At 36.1% G+C, this 22,393-nt stretch overlaps 1 protein-coding gene and 1 long non-coding RNA gene across 19 annotated transcripts in view; one reads left to right on the forward strand and one right to left on the reverse strand.

The window, feature by feature from the left end:
* LOC108406712 (uncharacterized) overlaps nt 1-17,831 on the reverse strand; it is a 33,441-nt gene extending 15,610 nt beyond the window's left edge. The window contains exons 1-2 of one of the 2 annotated variants that reach the window (XR_005059153.2): nt 17,611-17,831; nt 4,690-4,804 (exon numbers count right to left, since the gene is read on the reverse strand). This is a non-coding gene — a long non-coding RNA (uncharacterized lncRNA). The remainder of the gene's footprint in view (nt 1-4,689; nt 4,805-17,610) is intronic. The other variant, XR_001855514.3, reaches the window with a different exon arrangement.
* DLG2 (discs large MAGUK scaffold protein 2) overlaps nt 1-22,393 on the forward strand; it is a 1,871,010-nt gene that overhangs the window by 1,342,788 nt on the left and 505,829 nt on the right. For all 17 annotated transcript variants that reach the window (XM_073215942.1, XM_037010570.2, XM_037010571.2 and 14 more), the window contains one exon: nt 7,979-8,103. In XM_073215942.1, the coding sequence (XP_073072043.1) occupies nt 7,979-8,103 (125 nt within the window). The remainder of the gene's footprint in view (nt 1-7,978; nt 8,104-22,393) is intronic.

Raw genomic sequence — 22,393 nt, forward strand, 5'->3', positions numbered from 1 at the left:
CTCTTTCTATCTTCCAAGGAAACTTCAGTGTCAGCCATAGCTTACTCTGATTTGACCATCACTTAAATACATTCCCATAAGCTCTCTATACTCTCGTGACTGCTGGTGATTGCTGCTTCCTCTATGAAATATTGAACCTGGAAATCCCACAGTGTCCACAGCCTGCTGCCACTAGTTCCATCCCCTGTTTGTTATAAATCTATACTTTCACCTTGTTATGATCACAGTCTTTTCTACCCACTTCTATTCTTCAAGTCTGTGAACATTTTCCTTGCGGCTCTTCATCCATTTCTCATTCCTTGGGGAATCAACCACATTCGCTCTTCAAACCTCGGCCCTAGAGCAACCAAACCTTTCCTTTTCACTTGATTACTAAGCACTGCGGGAGGAAAGCCCATAATCACACCAGCAGTGTCCCAACCACTCTCAGTGATTCTCTCTTGCCTCATAGCTGCATTACCAACGCTTTACTCCTTCACCTAAGTGTCCAAGTCCATTCTAGGCTAATATCACAAAATCTAAAGGTCTAAAGAGAAGACACATTATCAATCCAAAACTCCTTCAGCTTCCTTCTCCTCTACCTTTAAGTGACCCTATAACTTCTTCCACCGTAAAATAATACATTTAACTTCATCTATAAGAACTTAGTCTTTCTTATCTCAAAAAAGTACCCCTCTTCCTACCCAAGGCTATGTTACATGATCTCAAAAGCAGATTTTCACGTGTTCTTTGGTTATACAAACTTTACAAGTATAACGTGTATGTATATGTGTTTATAGTACGATATTTATAAGGAAAATTGAAGATGGATTTGCTGTAAACAACACAAGTAAAAAGATCTATAATTGTGATATCTATTGAGAACCACTATTAATATATTGGTAGACAGACTTACAAAATTTTTCTATGCATATTTATTATAAAGTGAGATCAAAATTTGAATCCTATATTGCATCATACTTTTTTTACCTAAAACGTAAGATCTCTTAATCTCATAATACCATTGTATTCCTTGGGATGGCTATAGCACATGTATTTAACCAGTATCTGTGGAAGGACTCAAAGAATCTGGATTCTAGGCCCTATTCTCATTCCTCATTCCTCAAAATTTTGCTTGTCACGTACTCTCCTTCCCTTCTGTACCTTCAATGTCCCTTTCCAGGGGCTTCTTCTCTTTAGCCCACAGGCATGCTGGAGTCCCCACCCTGCACTCCTCTAAAATCTTTTCTGTACTCCTTCTCATCAGATACTACCATGAATCTCTCCTAAGAAGAAATTCTTCCACATAAATAGTAATCTACCTTTACTGTATCACCCTTTAACTTCTCATGAGTTCTTTGGCCCACTGTAATCTTTCTCCTTCCATCTGTTTGTTGAAGCTGCTCCTTATCCACAATCTAAAATACTTTCCTACAAACTATTACCAATTCCCAAGCACAGATCTCCTGGTGGCTCTTCTATTCAGTAGCTTCCAGAAAATTATAATTTAATAAAACAAAGGGGGGCATCCTAAGTACAACTCCTAGAAGTTGTAATTAAATTAAATGAAAACAGTCATTTATTATTCCTAGACTGAGAACTTTATTAAAATATACATGGATTATTAGATAACTTGTAGAAAGAAAGAAAGAAACTTTTGAAGGGGAAAATCTTTGTGTAGGTAATTGCAAGCTACAGTAGTTAGAAATGTCTACATTATACTTACATCTTTATGCCCTAATAATAGGCCTTGGGCCATTCATCTTTTGATAATGCAGTATGTTACAGAAGGTAGATGTGAGAAAGAGTGTGAATGATTTTCATTAAGTAATATCTATGAGAAAGATATCTTTTTATCCTCTGTGCCATTCCAGATTTACTGCCTAAAACAGAATATCTCCCAGGATAATTTTTGCCTACCAATGGACCTTTCTATCAAGTGACACTTTTCTCCTAGCATATAGCTTAAAGAGTTCTTTATTTTAATTTGCTATTATCTATTTTAACCTTCTAATAACTTTATTCTATCTACTTATATTGTTCATCATTCTATTATATTCATTGGCCAATGGTCGAGCTATGCACTAGTAAATTTCCATCTATATGCATACCAGAAAGTTACAGATTGGCGGCTGAGGTATAATTATATATTTGACAACAACATATATGTTATTTTGTAGCATAAATAAAAGTAAACAAATGTGTTTGCTGGAGCAGCTGTGCAGATGATAGACTTGTAGATAGACTTGTATATTGATGGTTCTTGGCAGGGAGTGAAAGGAGAACGTAGATACTCCTGGGGTGAGGGGAGTATGTGGGAATCTCAGGGTTGGTAAGATGGTATATACAATTGCAGCATCTATCAAAATGGAAATGGGTGTTAAGAACTTAAAAGACATTGTTTCAGCTTCCCTTTATGTAGCTTTTATTCACCTAACAATTTTCAGTAGTGCCTACCTAACCATCCCTTCCCCCACATTCAGAATTTCTAGCTAAATTATCTTTATCAACAGAAATAACATGTAATAAAAGTGTGGGTTTAAATTCATCAATAAGTATTTGTTAAGTGAGTAAGTAAGACTGTCAGTGAAAGAATATATATTGTCAGACATGCATCCCCCCTTATTATCTTCATGCTTATAAGGAAAGGACCCTTCTAGCAGTACTGTGTCAAATTATTGGAAATTAATTAACTGGTTGATCATCACCCATGTGCCAGCATGTGTGCTCAGCACTCCGCAACTACATGTGTCATTTGCTTTCATCTTTATAGCAATTACTGTGAAATATGTATTACCCTCATTTTAGAGATGAGGAAACAGACTCAATGTTAAGAAATTTGCCCCGTGTCAAACAGCCAGCAAGAGCAGAGCTGGTACTCAAACCCTGGTCTGAATGACCTGAGTCTGTGTTCTTCCATTCAGAATTTTTAAAAAAATATTTTCATGATACTGATAGGAGTGGTTTAAACTTTCTTCAAAAGTCCAGAATAGTGGCTCACTATTACTATCATTTTTCTAATTTTCCTACCATCAAAAATTTTTTTTTCACCCAGAAGAGACCATGCGATAGAATGGAAAGAAAATGGTATTTGGAGCCTAACTAATCTGGTTTGAATCTGAAATCCACTGTTGACTTGCTTTCTGTCTTCTGATAAGTTACTTCACTCTTCTCAGCCTCAGAGTTTTTCATTTATTTGTCATTTGTTTTTGTTTTTTAATATATGAAATAGGAGAAAATACTCTCTACTGGATTGGGGATTATGAGATACCTCGCTCATAGGATAAGTATGAAATAAATGTTAGTTCCCTTAAGGATATTTTTAGTATTTTACTAAGGACTTTATAATAAAAAATTCTCCCTCTTAAGTAGTTTGAATTATTGAACAAGTTTACTATTACTAATGAGTAATTAACAATTTTCTTATTAAAAACAAGTCATTTTCTTGAACATTTCCAATGGTGATCATACTGTGATTAAAATTTCATATACTTTTTTCCCTTCTCACATATATATAATGAACATTTTTGATTGTCATTAATGAACATCACAATTTTAATGGCTCCAAATAGTCCTGCATTCATGTAGAAGTACCACTGTATTTTCAATCATTTTCCTTTGTTTGGATGTTTGTTTAAAGTTGTGACTTGTTTTGTGTTTTTTTTAACATTAGAAACACAATACTATGACAAAATTTTGAACACAGATCTTTGCACACATCTCTGATTATTTAGGATAAATTCCTAGAATTGGATTACCAGATTAAACAGTATTTGAAAGCCAGAACTTCTAAAAAAAAACCCAGAGAAATTCCTTGTATATAGAACATTCTATAAATATGTGTGATTATGATATCACCTTATCTTCCCCTTTTCTTGTAACCTCATTTTGAGGATAATTTTCATTTGGAGAAAAAACTTTTCATGAAAGAGAAGCTTTTCTGAGGATATTGTACTTATATTTGCAACCATCAACTAAACACTGAAGTGTCCTTCCTTTTTGCTGATTCCTTTTCTGAGAGGAGATGGAGTTTGTGAGATGGAAGAGGAAATGGCGTTTGGCTTGTGCTCTTGGGGGAGTATCAGCAATTGTGGACGATTGGGAACACGGAGAAAGAATGGTCCATGCCAGCCACATTCATCAACCACAGAATATGCCCAAATGCAAAGAAACAGCAGCCCACCCAGAGCTTTTTCCAGGGGCTGCCCTCCCCAGCACGGCACCTTGCAGTTCCCATTGGCTGGGTCAAGTATCAACACTCAGTTAATTAGTCACGATTTTCAGAATCTAAGGGTGTCAGCTAGGGGTCTGCCTGTTCACACAGAGAGATTGCTGCTCAGAGGAGAGAGGTTCTGGGGTCTGCCCCTGCAGCTGGCTGGCTCTGGGATGACTGTCAGGGGCCTGGACTGATGGGTCATGAAGAACAGCAGGCACTAATTTCACTGCCACTTTGTATCTGGTCCTCTCTCTACTGAATGCTGCTGGCTGGTAGCAGAGGCCTGCAAGCGAAGGCTGGGAGAGAACAGTAAGGGGAAATGGGAAAGCACTTTAAATATTTCATTTACTTAGCTGGATTCAGATGAACCGCTTCCAGAGAACTATGGTGACTAGCCCCGCCCAGCTCATAGATCTGTTTTAATTGAAACACAAAAGCTTAGGAAATCTTGGGAACCAGAAACACAGGCCCAGGTATACTCTGTCTCTTCCTACCTCTTTTCATTGTGATCCTGATCCATTCATTCTTCTCTTCAATGTGGATCTGAGGGCAGGGGAATGTATGTCAGTAAATGTCAGCGCCACCATGTTCTTCACAGTAGAGTCAATTCTAAAAAGAGTGGTTAAATGTTGTGAGGTGATCAAAGCTATTACTCTAAAGGTCTAATGATTCACAGAATAAGTTTTAAAAAGGCAGCAGTGGTCTACTTCCCCCTCTAACAGTTCCTAAAGCATAACTTTTTCTCTGTTAATAAGAGCAGTTTTCCTATAAATCTAGCCAGAGATCCCAAAGAATCCTCTAAAGTCTTCCAGTTTAACCTCTCAATAGATGCTTGAGTCCCTTTTGTCCAGCAACTTGCCAGCTGCACATTGAGTTAAGGGTCCTCCCTCCATTCCAAAGCCTCCTATTCCCAATTTGGACTCTTCTGTATTTGTCCTTCTGCTAAGCCACAATTGAATACCTAGGCTTTCCACTTTTATTCTTGTAGCCACAGAACAAAATAGCTTCTACTTCTCTATTACATTCCTTAATAAGCTGTCGACTTTTATTGTGTCCTGAATCTTCTCTTTAGACCTTTAACTATTCTCAGTAAATTTGTCTGTTCATTCATTCATCAATTATTTATTGAACAATAATATATTCCAGACAAGGCACCAAGAAACAAAGATGAATACTACACAATTCCTGCCATCTACAAGCTCAGTTTGAAGGATAGACATAAATATATAACTGCAGAATAACACGATCCATGTCATAGAAAAGCATAGAAATCTACAAAAATGCAAAATAGGAGTCACCTTTCCAGAATAGTAGAATTGGGTGATCATTGAATATTTCCTAGAGCAGATACCATCTGAGCCCTATCTTAGATAATGAGAAGAACTGGACTGGCCAAAGGGGAGTTGGGAAGTTTCTGGTAAAAATACTATGAATAAAGGCCAAGAGACAAATTATAGTGTGGATCATGCAAGAAAGAGCCAGCAGTTCAGTTCAGTGTTCCCAGGGGTAAGTATAAAGCTAGAAAATAGAGAGAGCAGATTATGAGCTATATTATAAATATCTTTCTCAGTTGACAATGTTTTGAGGGCCTTCCCAAACATATTGATTTTGTCAAGAAAGCGTTTAGTATCTCTTAATCTCTGTTTGCCTCTTTCCCTATCCCCATTAATCAAGAAATTATTATCCCAAGATATATCATCTCTAGGAAAATCAATGAACTCCAATTGATGGTTTTGGATCTAGACCCAAACTACATTGAAGATATTCATATTACCATCCTTCCCTTCCAAAACCCCTGTATCTTAAAGAAACTGCCTGAATGCCACCTTGGTGGCTGTATACATAATATTGAAACTGGTTTACAGTGAAAATATAATGATCATTAGATACCAGACTGTGATTGCCTTTCCCACTCTGCCCTGAATTCCATGAAGGCAGAAATGATTCCATCTCATACAATATTGATACAGTCATCTGGTATCAATAGATACTTAAAACTGAAAGTGGATTCACATACACTCTGCTCTGAAGAACCTCAAGGTAAAGACTCATCCGATTCTCCATCTTGCTGTCTTTGTTCCAGCCCGATAGTCTGTTTCTTGTACCTGGCATACCCTTTCTCACCTCAGGGATGTTATCTATGTTCCTTCCTCTCCTGGAGCAATCTACGTAAAAGTAACTAACTGCTGTTCATCTTCAGGAAAAGTCCTTATGTTTAGTTCTCCTGTTAGCCTTTCCTATACACTGCACTTCCCCTTCATATGTCTCATAAACTGACATAGTCACTTCTGTAGCTTCCAGGCTTAACCCAGTGCCAAGCACAAAGCTGGTGTTTAATAAATATTAAATACATTTCATGGTTACATGACTGCTACTAAGTAATGTCACTGTTCAATAAACATTGGAATTTTTCGAAGAACAAGTAGAATTAGAGAGATGTGAGATGTCAGAAGTATAAAAGATATGGGATCTTAGTCGCCGTAGTTGAATTATTCATGTCAGCCTTTCAACACAAATGTACAATTGTGAAAAGAAGCCTCTGGAATTTTTATTAAATCACCCAATAAAAATTGCTAAACATTACCATGACGTTTGCAGTGGTGTAACTGTCAAGTTATAGCTGATCTTATTTTGACATTGAACTTTTCTGACTAATTGAGTGCCCTAATTAATTTTTCTGGATTAACGACTAAATTCTTAGTCTTCATCTCTTTTTACCCAAGAGCAGAACTTAATCAAGTGATTGTAAATTTAGTAAGTTTATTTGTTGTAAGAGTATATGGAGAAATTAAATATCCGGTGACAGGGGACGAGGTTAAAGAAATGATAGTACATGACCTTGGCGAAATATTAGTTATTTAAAATGGATAATTATAAAGACTACCCAGCTATATGGAAACAGCTTAAAATATAGTTTGAATTAGAAAAAAAAAAATAGAACACAGTATGGAAAGATAATGTAGTCATGGAGGTAGAGAGTAAAAGAATATGTAAATAAATATGTTAATGAAGATGGTTTGTGAATTTGGGGGAGACTTTTAATTATGTCTTATTACAGATTTCAGAAGGTTATAGTTCATTGGATGTCAATTACTATAACCTGCAGGAGTATGTTTGAAGCTTATTAGAATATAAACTATTAAAATTTACATGCTGCAGTAGTAATGTATTACCTGTCTATATCCATGCACATTAAAACCTGTTTATTACTGAAAAGAAGCTCACATTTATTATGACTCTAGAAGGAGGCCCTGCCTCTGAAGTCAAAGTTACTTGTCACATAGGAATACATTAATTTGATGGACAAACAATATTAGAGTGCTACCAGAAATAACAAGATGGAAACACCCAAATTTCACTACTCTACCAAGTCAAAATATTTTCACATAACTGATTTCCTTTCATTTTTTTTCCATATGTATATATAATTTTGACAGCTAATACTATTTTCTTTGGCATTTTTGCATATTACACAATGTGTAGGCTTTTATTTCCTACTTCATAATTATCATTTTAATTGCTGTAAAAGGAAGCATTTCTCCAAAGCAAAAATGTAAGACAGTTTGAATAAGCAAACATGCAAGGCTCTTTGAGTTCTTGCAGTACAGGGACAAGCTTAAGTATTTTTCCTGACCTTCCTTTGTCTGCTGACAGTGCACTTTATAGCTCTGCATACAAGACTGTTAATCACCTGATTTCCATTTAGTAGTAAATTAATAATACAGAGTGAAAGGGGAACTAGGTTTAGCCATATTATTTAATGTCTACTTATTGTTTCTACAGGGGAATTCTGGCCTGGGCTTCAGTATTGCTGGAGGGACAGATAATCCCCATATTGGAGATGACCCTGGAATATTTATTACGAAGATTATACCAGGAGGTGCTGCTGCAGAGGATGGCAGACTCAGGTAAAGATCTGAAACATTTGAATTATTTGGAAAGTAAATCTTGCCCATCAATGAGATGTTGGGGGAGAATTGACAAAGAATTGAAGGGCAGGGACACAGTAGTGAAGTAGAGTAATAATTTTATTTTAAGTTACTTAAAGGGAGAAAAAAGTAGAGGCCACCTCAGCAAGGAGAAGCACCCTGAAAGGTTGGAGAGAGAAAGTTTAAGATTAAAAGGTTATGCACTTAGAAAGTGCGGGCAACCTCAGAGAGGAGTGGTCCAAAAGCTTGGGGGTTCCCCCTTTTAAGGTTTCTTTAGAAATGTGACTAAGGGGTGCAGACTTGTTAAGTGGTCTCTGAATATTTTAAATTAACTTAGCACAAGGAAATTCCTGCTCTGATTCTCCCTGGGATAACTGTGTCTTGGTCTGGGAGCATATCAAACAAGACTACTGCCTGCCCAGCCCTTAAGGTGGACTGAGTTATTGTCTGTGTGCTAAAGAATAAGTTAAGAATCTTACTTCTCAACTTCCTGGGTATTAAAATGAAATCTTATTTGTAAGATGGAATCCTTCCTGCCTTTTACTATGTTGTTTACGGCTGGGCTTGCTTGCCATTATTAATTGCCCAGATTGCAAACTGCTTGATTAGGGCCAAAGGAGAAAAAAACAGTATGTAGGAGAAGTTAAAAAATATAAAACAGTATGTAGGTAAAGTTAAAAAATAAGCTGGGCTTGCATGATTAACACAATAAAGATATGGGCTGTGCTTTATCTGGGGAATATTCAAACATCCCAGGCCAAGTTGTTCCTGGCTTTTTGAGCTTTAACTGATTAACTTTTTTTTTTTTTAGTGGGCTTTTTCCTGGTCTTACTCTCTTTCCACCCCACTCATATCTATTTTCCTGCCTAACAGAGACACATATATACCTTTGGAGAACAACAATACCACAGAATTCTGTACTTGAAAGAGGAGGCTGTCAGAGCAATCTTCCTGTGATGACTTTGCAGATCTCTTACTTAATTTCAATTAATATTCAATTTGTGCTTGTTGACGGCTACCACGTTTAACACTGGACTAGGCACTATGAGGAGGGGATGCAGATAGAACTTTTGTTCCCTGGAGCCTTCAGTCTGGTTGGAAAGAAGAATACTATGAGCTGATGAGCAAATATTAAAATGTATAGAAATATGCTCTAAGTAGTATTAGCAAATAATGCAGTATTGTAGACACTGTGTTTGGTAGACTCACCAGCCATTAATAAGGGCTTTCTGTAAGAGTTTGGACAGAGTCTAGAAAACTCTTCCATAGGAAGATTCCATTCTAGGTCTTAAAAAATAGTTCAGGTCATTAACCCCACAAATCTGCACAAGAACAGAAGAACAAAGAGCAAATTGTCCCAACAAAAAGGGAAACTACAAAGTGAGGTTCAGTCAAGGAGACGGAGTGGGGCCAGATACCACTCAGGAGAGAGTAGCTGCTTGAGTCAAGGCCCCTTTTTTTAAAGAATTAAAGATTATTTGGGTAAATAAGAGTCACCCATTTGGGGAAATTAGTAAATAATATAGAATTCTATCCAAGATCAAAATACTAGCTAAAAGGTATTGTGGATTGGAACAATCAGGAGAGATTTCCCTTGGGAGAAATACATCCTAACATTATTTTAGCATCTCTATTAGATTGTAAATCCCCTCAGGCCAAGCTGTTACATAGAGAAGTGACTTAATAAATTCTTGCTGAATGAATGAGTTTGAAATGAATGAATTAGTAAAATGAGAAGAGGAAGAAGGGTAAATTAATGAGTAGGGAGGTGGAGTAGCACAAGCAAAGTCCTTCTGGTAAGAATGATTTCAGCTTGCGTGGAGCCATGAGGACTGTGACCTAGGTAGTAGAAACGCTGCGTAGCCTTTCTTCAGTCTGTTATTTCATTAAGCACCAATAAATACCCTAGTTTACTGTTTCTCTTACAAAGCAGAGAAAGACACTTTTGTTCCCTATCCAATTGTTCTGCACAGTGATTGCTTTGAACAGCTGCATCTTTGCAGCTTGTGGAGGAGAAGCACAATTTATTTTCAGGTGCATCTGCATCTCCTATCAACAGTAAGAGAAATGAGGGACAGTCCCTTGGGAAATAACATGCCTTTTGACAATAGAATTTTCAAGCTGAGTTGATCAAGTTAATTTCTGAATGAGGAAAGACCCATGCTACAAAGTGAACAATTTGAAATAGATAACTGCATAATTCTACAAGTTATATTAGAGACTGGGTTTGCTAATATTGGATGCTGAAGAAGCTCTATTTTAAAAGTTTAGAAATAGAGTGAAAGGATAATTCAGAAATTGGTGGGCCACAATCACTATTTCATACCATTCTACCTAGAAGTAGGAGAACTTCCATCTTTTTGCCAAATTCCAGCTCTAAGCTGGAGATAGAATAGCTTTTATGTTACATGCTCACCTACCCTACAATTAAGAATGAAAAGTGGCATCTCTCAGAGTGCCACCATTCTTTGCCTGCAAGCATAGGTGGTAACCCCACGCCTAAGGAAATTAAAGGAAGTTCTGCTGTTCTTGAAGCATCACTCAATAATAAACAGCATAGTCATAATGATAACTAACATCTATTGAGCTTTTATCATGTGTGGGCCATTGTGCTAATACAGATAGATGGATGAATGGATAGATGATAGATAGATAGATAGATAGATAGATAGATAGATAGATAGATAGATAGATAGATAGATAAATAGATAGATAGATAGATAGATAGATAGATAGATATACAGAGATGTAAACAGACATATAGATAAACACAAACACACCACCTTCTAAATACTTAAAACAGTCATATGAGGCAGGTATTATTGTTATGACCATAATAATATGAACTCAGGAAATTTAAGCTTAAAGACTTTAAGATTACCTCGCTAGCTTTAAATACATTCAAAAACTAGTCCTTACCACCACATATGTACTCTCTGAACTCTCATTCAATGGTAGAATCTCCTATATCTGTATCATTGGAACAACCTTTATAAATATTTCAACTGCTGTTTATCACACACACACACACACACACACACACACACACACACACACACACACACACTATTCAAATTGTTAGGGGTTTAGGTTATGTTCAGTTTCTCAGCATTTTAAATACCTGGCAATCTTTTGGAAGACATTGTTGACTTTGTTCCTCATAACATCCCTATGGTATATTTCTAGGAGTAGAATTTCTAGAACAAAAGTACGAGCATTTTAAAGAATTTTGATACATATGGTTAAATTTCTTTCCAGAAAGATTTTACTAAATTTTACCTCCATTAACAATATTGGAAAGGGCCACATTTATGATATGTCATCAGCATTTTATGTACTTTACACACATATAATTTGGGCCTATTTACCATAGCAAACAGTGACACATGTCCTTGCTTTACTTTGCATCCACTTGATTAACAATCAGGTTGAACTTGAAAAATAAAATGTTATTACTCATTTATATTTTCTCTCCAGAAGTAGTCATTTAAATTTGATAGCATGACCTATCTTTAAAGTAAGAGCATTTTGAAAAGAACACTAGGTTTTTCTTCCAGGACAGAATAGATACATTTCCATGTTTTAAAGAATGATTTTTATTTCTACTTTGGTATCTGAACTATAAAAATGCCCTTTGTGTAGCTTCAAGTCCCTGAATTGCTGAGGACCAATATTGATCTGTCATCCTGGGGAAGAGCTATCACATGATAGGCTCCGCTTGGCTTGGCCATACAGCAATGACATTTTACAGAACAGTGCATTTATTAAGTCCATCCACAGCGTAAAAGCAGCATGTCCTAGCAGGCCAAAAAAATGTTTGCCTACCAACTTCTTGACAAGTGACATAATTTAATCTCTTAGCCCTCAGCACAATCATTTCTACTCGCTGGCAAGATGAAAAATAAACAAGTTTCCTTAATTCCATTACTTCATTTGTTCCTTATTTGTTTACAGGTAAGGTTGACTTTGTCCTTCCTTATATAAGCCAACATGATATACATGTTGATTTCAAATAAGAATAATATTGATCACAGTGAGGTTTGATTTTACTGACCAAAGTTGAGAGGTCAAGGACAAATGTTTGAAGTACACAACCCCTATGTATAAAGGACAGCGCTGTGTCATTTTGACTGTCATTTGGCAATTCACTCTGTGGTTTTTTCATTAATTTATATTCATTAACTCACTAGTGATTTTCAAATTAGCACATAAGGAGAAAGAGAGAAAGGAATGGGAAGAAAAGTAGCAACGGGAAGGAAAAGAAAGAAAGAATGGTGAATATCAAGAGCTGAAGCATCATATGACCATGAAATGACAAGGCTTAAGCTTAAAATTTTTCTGCATAAATGAGAAACACCTGACAGAGGAAAGGGAGCAACTTCCAAGCATCACAGTCTGAAACATGCCCAAGACCCACTTTCAGATTGTTTAAGGAAATGAAAGATTTCCAGTAACTGATACAAAAGTAAAAGATTGCTAGTCTTAAGGTACCTCACATCAAACTTTTCACGAGTTGAGAGAACTGCAAATTAAAGCTTCATGAGTCACCAAATCCCACCTGTCAGTTTTGGCTATAACCCAACTTATTATTTCACCAAATGACTATGATGCCATATTTTCCATTCAAAGACAGAGACTCTCAGCATCTTCAAACCCAGGTCAACATTTTTTTTATCTTTATTTTTAGGTTACAGCAGTATATAAGCCCAACTGTTGCTCTGAACAAATCTTCAGGGAAAGGGGGTCTTCATTACCCAGGGCAAATGACACCAGCATCCTCTGTAGAAAGGTGTCTGCTTGGGATCTCAAACTTTTATGTATTATTTTCCTCTATCTCTGCCCACAAGAATGAAGAGAGATGAGAGGGACCAGCCCTCCATCCTTTGATTTCTTCTATCAATACTGTTAGTTCTAAATGTGTTGGTAACTTAGCCAGAGGTTCTATAGTGACTGGTAATGACAAGTCTCCAATATTGGAACTATACAGGAAAATTTCTAAACAAGAATAAGTTCAGCCACACATCTGGTAAAATACCAGGCATCCACATACAGTCTTTCAAAGCTAGAAAAGCATCTCCAACAGTTTTCCTATTTTGGTCAACTATTATACAATCTAATAAGAAAAATCTTTCTATGGGTTAAAGGAAATACCTTATGGCAAGCATGCAATCCCCACACTTTTTTTTAACAAGTTGTGGCAAGACTTCTGGATATCCATGTACAAAAGAATTAAGGCGGGCCCCTACCTCTTATCATGCAGAAAAATTAACTCTGTGTGGATCATAGACCTAAATGTAAAAACTGAAAGTATAAAACTCTAAGAAGAAAACATAGGATTAAATCTTCATGACCTTGGATTAGGCAGTTAGTGGTTTCTTAATATACCAATGAAAGCAACAAAAGAAAAAGATAAATTGGACTCCATCAAGATTAAAAATGTTTGTGCTTTAATGGGCACTATCAAAAAGTTAAAAAACAACCAAGAGAGTGCAAGAAAATATTTGCAGTAATATATCTGATGAGGAATTTGTATCCACAATATATAAAGAACTTCTGCAATTCAATAATAAAAAGACACCCTAATTTAAAAATAGGCAAAGGATTTTTGTACTGGTTTCCTATTCCTGCTATAACACATCACTACAAACTTAGGGACTTAAAATTACACAAATGTATTACCTTATTGTTCTTGATGTCAGAAATCCAAAATCAGACTCACTGAAATAAACTCAAGATGTTGACAGGGCAGCTCCAGAGGATCTATGGAAGAATCCATTTCCCTGCCTTTCCCAGCTTTTGGAGGCCACCTGAATTCCTTGGCTCTTAACTCCTTCTTCTATCGTCAAAGAACATCTGCCCAACCTTTGCATCTGTAATCCTATCTCTTCTCTAATAATAACTCTACTGTCTCCTTCTAATAAGGCCTCCTCTGATTACATTTGAATTGCCTAGATAATCTAGGATAACCTCCCTAACTCCAGATCCTTAACTTAACCACTTCTGTAAAGTCTCTTTCGTCTACAACATATTCATAGGTCAGAGGGTAGGACTTGGTCCTGAGGTATGGGGCATTATTCAGCCAAACACAAATTTGAGTAGATATTTTTAATTGATATATAGTTGATATGCAATATTATATTGGCTTCAAGACTACAAAACAGTGGTTCAACAGTTACACATATTATTAAATCTTCACCCCAACTAGTACAATTATTGTCAACATAGAAAGATGTTACAGAGCCATTGGCTAAATTCTCCATGCTGAATTGAGTTTTTTGTGCCCCTTTATCTCCTTCACACTCCACACCCATCTACCCCAACCCCGTGGTAACCACCAATCACTTCTCAGTGTCTGTACGGCTGTTTGGTTCATTTTGTTTTGTTTTGTTTTTTTATTCCACAAATAAGTGAAATCATATGGTATTTGTCTTTCTCTGCCTATTTCACTTAGCATAATGCCATCTAGGTCCATCCAAGTTGTTGCAAATGGCAGGTTTCTTTCTTTTTTACAAGTGAATAATATTCCATTGTATATGTGTACCATATCTTCTTTATTCATCAAACTGAAAGGCTTCCGTACAACTTAAGACACTATCAACAGAACAAAAAGGCAACCTACTGTATGGGAGAATATATTCATAAATGATTTATCTGATAAGAGGTAAACATCCAAAATATGTAAAGAGTTCATATGCTTCAACACCAGAAAAACAAATAAGGCAATAAAAAACTGGCAAAGACCCTGTACAGATGTCTATCCAAAGATGAATACATATGGCCAATAGGCACATGAAAAGATGCTCCACATCACTAATAAGGGAAATGCAAACCAAAACCATAATGAGATATCACCTCACTCCAGTTAGAATGGCAATTATCCAAAAGACAAGAAATAACAAGTGTTGACAGGATATGAAGAAAAGGAAACCCTCCTACAGTGTTGGTGATGTTGGTGGGAATGTAATTTTGTGCAGCCACCATGGTTCCTCAAAAAACTTAAAATAGAAATACCATATGACCCATGATTGCAATCCTAGGAATTTGCCTAAAGGAAACAAAATCCCCGATTTGAAAAGATATATGCATCCTTATGTTTATTGCCACATTATTTACAATAGCCAAGATATGGAAGCAACCAAAGTGTCTGTCCGTAGATAAATAAATAGATATTTATTTGAAGAAGGTTCGTAAAATGGCTAGTAAGATATTAAAGATATCTTTATAAGATATCTTTATTAAGACATAAAAAGATATTCAACATTATTATTCATTAGGGAACTGCAAATCAAAACTATAGAGTGATACTATTTCACATGCAATAGGTTGGCTATACTAAAAAAATAGGTAATAATAAATGTTAACCAAGGTGTGAAGAAATCAGAACCCTCCTGTACTGCTGGTAAGAAGGTAAAATGGTATAGCTATTTTGGAAAACAGTCTGGCAGTTACTCAAAAGTTAAAAGAGTTACCACATGTATGGGAATTCTACTCTTAGGTATATACCCACAGAAAATTGAAAACATATGTGCACACAAAAAATTTGTACATGAATGTTCATAGCAACATTATTTATAATAGCCATAAAGTAGAAACAACCCAAATGCTCATTAACAGATGAATGGATAAATGGTAGTACATCCATGTAATGAAATATTAATCTGTCATGGAAAGGAATTAAGTACTGATGCATGCTACATCATAGATGAACCTTGAAAACAGTATCCTAAGTGAAAGAAGCCAGATACAAAGGACCACATATTGTACAATTCTATACTTATGAAATGTCCAGAATAGGAAAATCCATATAGATAGAAAACAAATCAGTCATTGCCAGAGACTAGTAATGAGTATGGATTTCTTTTCGGTGTGATAAAAATGTTTTTAAATTAGGTAGTTTTAATGATTGCACAACTCTGTGAATATGCCAAAAATCACTGAATTGTACACTTTAAAAGGGCAAGTTTTAAAATCTGTGAATCATATTTCAATAAAGCTGTTATCAAAAATATCCAGTTATTCTTTTCTGGCATAAAATACTCATTCTTATTTTCAAATCTGAGGAATTTATTTTTCTAGTTTCAGAACTCACAACTTCTTCACATTTCTGTCAAGTTATAGATAGAGTTCACTTGAAGTTCCATTGTTTAGAGAAGTTCTTGAATCTGTTCAAGTACAGAATGCCTTTGGTTTGGGTCCATGACTGTGTGGACTAAGAAATCTTTAAAGTAGGCAAATATCATACCATGCTCCCATATGCTAGACAAACTAGTACATGTTTGGCCTTGTGTTCCACCTGCTAAAATATAAATACTTGATAAAAATAACCTGATAGTTAAAGTTTGTATTTTGTAAAACCAAAACAAATCACTGAAGTGCTTTAAAATGTTGAAGGATTAATTCATACTGAATTTTGTGAGCCCCAATCGTCCAAATATACTTAAGGAAGAAAACAGTTTGATTCCTGGCAAAGGAACAATAGGATTATTAAAACACAGATGTGATGATTCATATCCCTTAAGCTTGGCTCCAGGAAGCTTTAAATGTTGTGACTTAATTCTAGCCTCTGCTTTGTGTATAGGGAGCAATTTCTGACATTATTTGTAGGTCAAGACTTAAACTTCCAGTTCAGACTGAAAGTTAACAGGATGTCCTGTTCTAGTGAAGGTAAGACAGAGACCTGGGTATCTCTGCCACTAACTAGTCCTGAGACCTTGAGGTCATACAACCATCTTAGCCTTAGCTTCTTTCTCCATAAAATGAAAATGATAGAGGATCTTTGGGAATTTTCAGTTTTAAAATCAAATTCTGACATCTGACTTTTGTTGACAGAGATGTTCAGAATGCTATTATCACAGCCAGCTAATCAACCCTTTGTTTTGATTTAATCTGGAGCTCTGAGAAGATGCAATGTTTACTACATTCCTAAAGCAAAGAACTGATCACAGTTTTAAATAATGATAAAGTATTTGTTATTACTTATTTCAAATGGTCTCCCAAGAAGGCATGTTGCCATTCTGCTATTCTGAAACTGTATTTGTTACTGATTTTTGCAAATAGCTCTTTGGGATCTAGACTAAAACAAAACATTTTGTGGGGAGGTGGGGAAAGACACTCAAATTATCTCCTTGTTTCTAGTTTAGTGGTAATCCCACTTATTTTGAGGAATATTTTTTTCTGAAGTTATAAATTATATCGTTATTTAGAAAGGCCTAATAATGTGGTAAGCTTTGTGCAAGCATCATGTCGTTGCAAATTGATCTAACAGGTAGATGCCAAAATCGTAAAGATGTTAGAGCTATTTAATATTCATTTAGTTCCTATGCAGAGGTTTTGGCAACAGTAAATTGGAGACTTATGTATCATCTCCTCAGTGAGGTCTCTCTTCACACTGTCCACTCCAAGTCAGGTAGTCTTTACTTATAAAATAACATCCCACAGCCCCACACCCCGCCACCCACCCACCTCTGCACATTGCATTTTAGTTACCTGGAGAAAGCTTATGCTGAAAGCCAGATTGGAACTTAAAATTGTTGGATTCAGAGTTCTGCACCAGGAAATTTCACAGGGAGAGCAGCTTCCAATCCCCAGCTCCCAGTACTGCCCCACCCCCTTCTCTTCCTACTCTCAGCTACTTCCTGTACCATACTCTTCAGGGCATGGGGGCATGCCTATGACACATGCACAGACAAGCTTCACCCCCATCCTCTGCTGCAAATAGCTATCCTTTAACCACTTTGGAACCTAGGATTGTGCATAAAATCTGCACCAACAGCTCTTCGGAATTTGAACTTGGGAAAGAGGTCTGTGCAACCACTGAAGTAGGCTGCAGACAGGGAATTCCAGAATATGTCTGCAGCAGGAGAAGAGAAGGAGACCTAAGTGGTAGCCTCCCCTTGGCCTTGTAATGCCCATGAAGTGATCACTGATGAACATTAATCCCTTAAAGATTAAGTGGCAGGTGCAATAAGGGAAATACATTCATTGAGTTTTAGGGCCGAATAAAAATAAAATGAATAGGATAGGTAGGTTATTGGTAGACTTCTTTGCTTTTAGGATTCCTCATATTAAAGCACGTGGTAGTAACTGTTGCTTTCCTAGCACTTTAGAGAGTAAGTTTTCCTTTGTTTTAATAATTATTTGCTTTATATGACTTAGTTGTGTTCTTAACGACTGTATCTGAAGAGAGGAAACGTGGGAATCGCTAAGACCCCTTAATCTGTCACCATTCTGTGTGTCTGAAATCTCATGTTATTTATTCATTAATGTATTTACTATAACATCTAGCACTGTCCCTTGCCCATAAGGGACACTTAAACTAATAAAAGCAGCCATTTATTATGCTTTTTTCCATGAGTGTATGGAGGCTCAAAGAGGTTAAGTTACAAGTGGCTGAACCAAAATTCTAACCCAGTCTGTTTGATTCCAAAATCCATGTTCTCCCAAGCATAACACTTGTCTACACTTGTCTGGAGATGAATAACTAGACATATTTAAGAATCTGTGAACACAGAGCCCTGCCAACATCCTGTGTCACAGCATTAAGTTAAAAAGGCAAACATACCTAAGTGGAACCCAGATTCTTTCAGCCATTTAGGAAATAAATGATTGACATGAGCATGGATTGGAGGTCTAGCTACTACACAACTGAACATGAAAAGAAGATGATAAAGATTAAGTGATTTTGTTTTTGAAGATAATGTAGTTCTCTGATTAGAAAGTAATGCATGTTCACTGTAGAAAATTTGGGAACTGTGGACATTAATAATGTAAATTACAATAATTCACAATACCCTCATCAAAGGGACCTATTTGTTATATTCTTTCATATTCAATGCATGTAGTTGAACTGTTTTTCCTACCTTTTTCATTTCATATCACATCATAGCATTTTCTTACATTAAAAAAAATACTTTGCAAACAGTTTAAATGCTGCATAATTTCATGTCATATAGGTGTAATATTATTTAACTTTTACTCTATTTTTGATATTTAAATTATTTATTACATTTTAACAAATGTCTTTGTGTAAGGGATTTAACAATCTGACAGATATTAGAGAAAACCAGGTTCACTATTCCCAGGTCAGCTGTTACACATTTCTGAGTTTGAAATGTTTAAAAATTAGCTCAAGTACACCTTATTCCTTTTTTGTTTTTTTAAATCATAAACCAGGAGTCTTCTTTTACATTACAGCTAAATGAAGTAAGACAGTTTTTACTGGGTAAAACCAAGCTTCCAGAGAACATATTAACATTCACTATTAGTGTTACACCAACACTCTGATCTAAGACAATTTATAAGTCAGCCTCAGGCAGGTGACCTACAACTGGTCTGTAAAGACCCATGTATTATCTGAATTTGGCCCAGTCATTTTTAGATACACAAGTTAGTCTGGTATTTAGAACACAGATGTCAGGGCCACAATTTATAGTCCACAATACCCTACTACTAATTAAAATGTTAGTATCATTTCACTTTTACTTCTACCCTCCATTAACTCCTCTAAGTATTATAGTCTTATTTAGTAGTAAATTATTAATGAGAAAAGGAGACCAGTAGGAAGAAGAAAAAAGAATGCTTCCTTTTCAGAAAATACATTAAAGAAGGAATTATTAGCTGCCTCCTTTGTTCACATCTGTATTAAAACATGAATATAAACTCTTGAATATTTGTTATCCTAGGTATATATAAAATATATATATGATTTACAGCTGCATTTAAAAGCATCCCACTGTGCTGGCTGTGAAAGCACCAGAGCTGTTTATCTGCCATAAACTCATCTCCTCTGCATTCCCACCTCTCTGGCAGTCAGATTGGGACATCAAACATGCAAATCTGAGTTAGAAATAGGAACGGGCGGAGCCACGTTTGTTTGAATGTGGGGAGTGAGAGGAGGTAGTTTGTGGATTTTCGAGGTAGTGGGGTAAGAGATTTTGAGTGAGCTGATATCACTGTCATCTGGTCCTATGACAAGTTATTGAAGCTGGGAAATTAAGTGAAGTGACAAACATAAGGAGTAAAGCAAGTATTTATTAAACTGACCCTGAGTCTTCCATTTTACTTCCAGACTTCTGTTATCCATTAAATATCTACTGAGTATTCTGCTATATCTCAGGCACTCAGAGCAGGAAATAGGGCAGGAAATTTTTTTAAAAAACAGGATCTATGCTTGCAGTCCACATAGTTACGATAAATTCAGGGTTAAAATGAGTGTTATGAAAGGAAAGTACATTAACTGTGAAAGGCTGTAACAGCATGACCTGATCTAGTCGGGGGATCCAGGGCAAGCCTTGTGGAGATGAGATATTTAAGCTAAGATATAAAGGGTAAGTGCTAGACGAGTGAAAAGGGCTGGAGGAGTCCTCAAGCAGAGGGAACATGCCCACGGCCCTGAGGAAGGATAGGGAGGGGGCCACTGGGCTTAGAGCTGGTGAGGGAGGGCGGGCAGGCACACGAAGAAAATGGAGCAGTGGACAGGAGCAAACAGGCAGAGAGCCTTCTGTGCCTTAGTAAGTAACCTGTTCTTTATTCTTCTGAAAGCAACATGAAACCTTGAATTTTTAAATAAGAAAATGGCTGAACTAAATGTTACCCACAAAGACCACTCTGACTGCTGGGAGTCTGGCTTGGCTGACGACAATACATGCAGGGAGAGCAGCTCAGGAAGCTATTGCAGAGACTCAGGTGACAAATGATGGTGCTTGGACTAAGATGCTGGCAAAAAGACTGAGAGAGTGGACAGATTTTGAAATACACTTAAGGGGTAAACTTGGTAAGTCGTAGTGATTAATTGGAGTGGATTGTGAGGGGAGCCTGTATTCCTTCAAATAAATCATCAATGCCTTCCTGTCCCAAGCCCCATATAGGGTGTTGGGTTTGCAACATCCTTGTTTTCATGAAGTTCATCATCTGGAATTATCAGAATGACTTTGAACTATGGAACATGACAATTGGTAAAGAATGGTAGAATCGCAAATTGGAAGTTTAATAGTACCATTTTGGACAATGTTCAGTTTAAGATGCCTATGAGGGATTCAACTGGAGATATCAAATAGGCAGTTGAACATAAAGATTGGGAACTGAGACATCCTTCTTGGAACATAATTGTGCATCTTTAAAGCCAAAAGAATTAAGAGATTGCCTTGGTATAGAACAAAAAGACAAGAGGGCCAAGGACTAAGTCTTGAATTATTCCTTTTATTATAGGTTAAACTGGAGGTTTTTCATTTGAATAATGCCTACCTCTAAGAGTATATGGATAGACTCATGGGACTTAATTTCCATAACTTCAATTTGACCCCACCCAAGAAGTAGCCTGCAGCTTTATGCTTCTTCACAACTTTTCCATTTACAAATGTTTTTCTCCTGTTTTACAAAAGAAATGTATATGGCTTGCCCACCCCAAATCCTACAATGTTTCTATTTATACTACTATTTACTATTTAGAACTATTTTACTATATTTAACAGTGTTATTTTACTGGTAGATATATAAAGGAACAATTTGAAATATTGTTGCTCAGGATGAGAAATTCAATGGCTCTAATGATTGAGTAATTAATCCTTTCTCTAAGTCATGTGGTTTCCCATCTTTGCTCTTAGTAAAATTGAAAAGCAATTGTCATTGGATAGATTATTAAAATAGTTTTAATGATAGATAACTGGATCTGAGGCACATTACTTGGAAGGAATTCAAAGTTCTCTTTCCTATCTACTTGTTTCTGTGAACGAGTTTTCTCAGCACTTAAGTTTGTAGAAATAAAAAATAGGAATTCTGAATCTTGTCTCATCCTACCCTTAATTCATATTCATCAGTGGAAACATGAGCTAATTTTTTAAAGTTTCGCTCACTCCATTAAGAAATGAATCCCCAGTACAATTGCATTTTTACTGTCTTAGATTTATAGATTGAAATTCATAATATATTTAGGTTATTCTGGTTTCTTTTACTTTTTTATTAGAATATAGTTAATATACAACATTATATAGGTTTCAGATGTATAACATAGTGATTTGACAATCATGTACATTTGACAATTATATAATGACAAATATATATATATATATATACACACACACACAATTATATACATTTAGTAATGTATACACCACAGTAAGTGTAGTTAGCATCTGTTACTACCAAGCTATTACAAAATTATTGGCTATATTCCCTATGCTGTACTTCCATTCCTGTGACTAATTTATTTTATAATTTGAAGTTTGTACCTCTTAATCTCCTTCACTTATTTCACCCATCATCCCCACCCTAC

Source organism: Manis javanica, chromosome 11, assembly GCF_040802235.1.
Source record: "Manis javanica isolate MJ-LG chromosome 11, MJ_LKY, whole genome shotgun sequence".
NCBI classification, from domain to species: domain Eukaryota; kingdom Metazoa; phylum Chordata; class Mammalia; order Pholidota; family Manidae; genus Manis; species Manis javanica.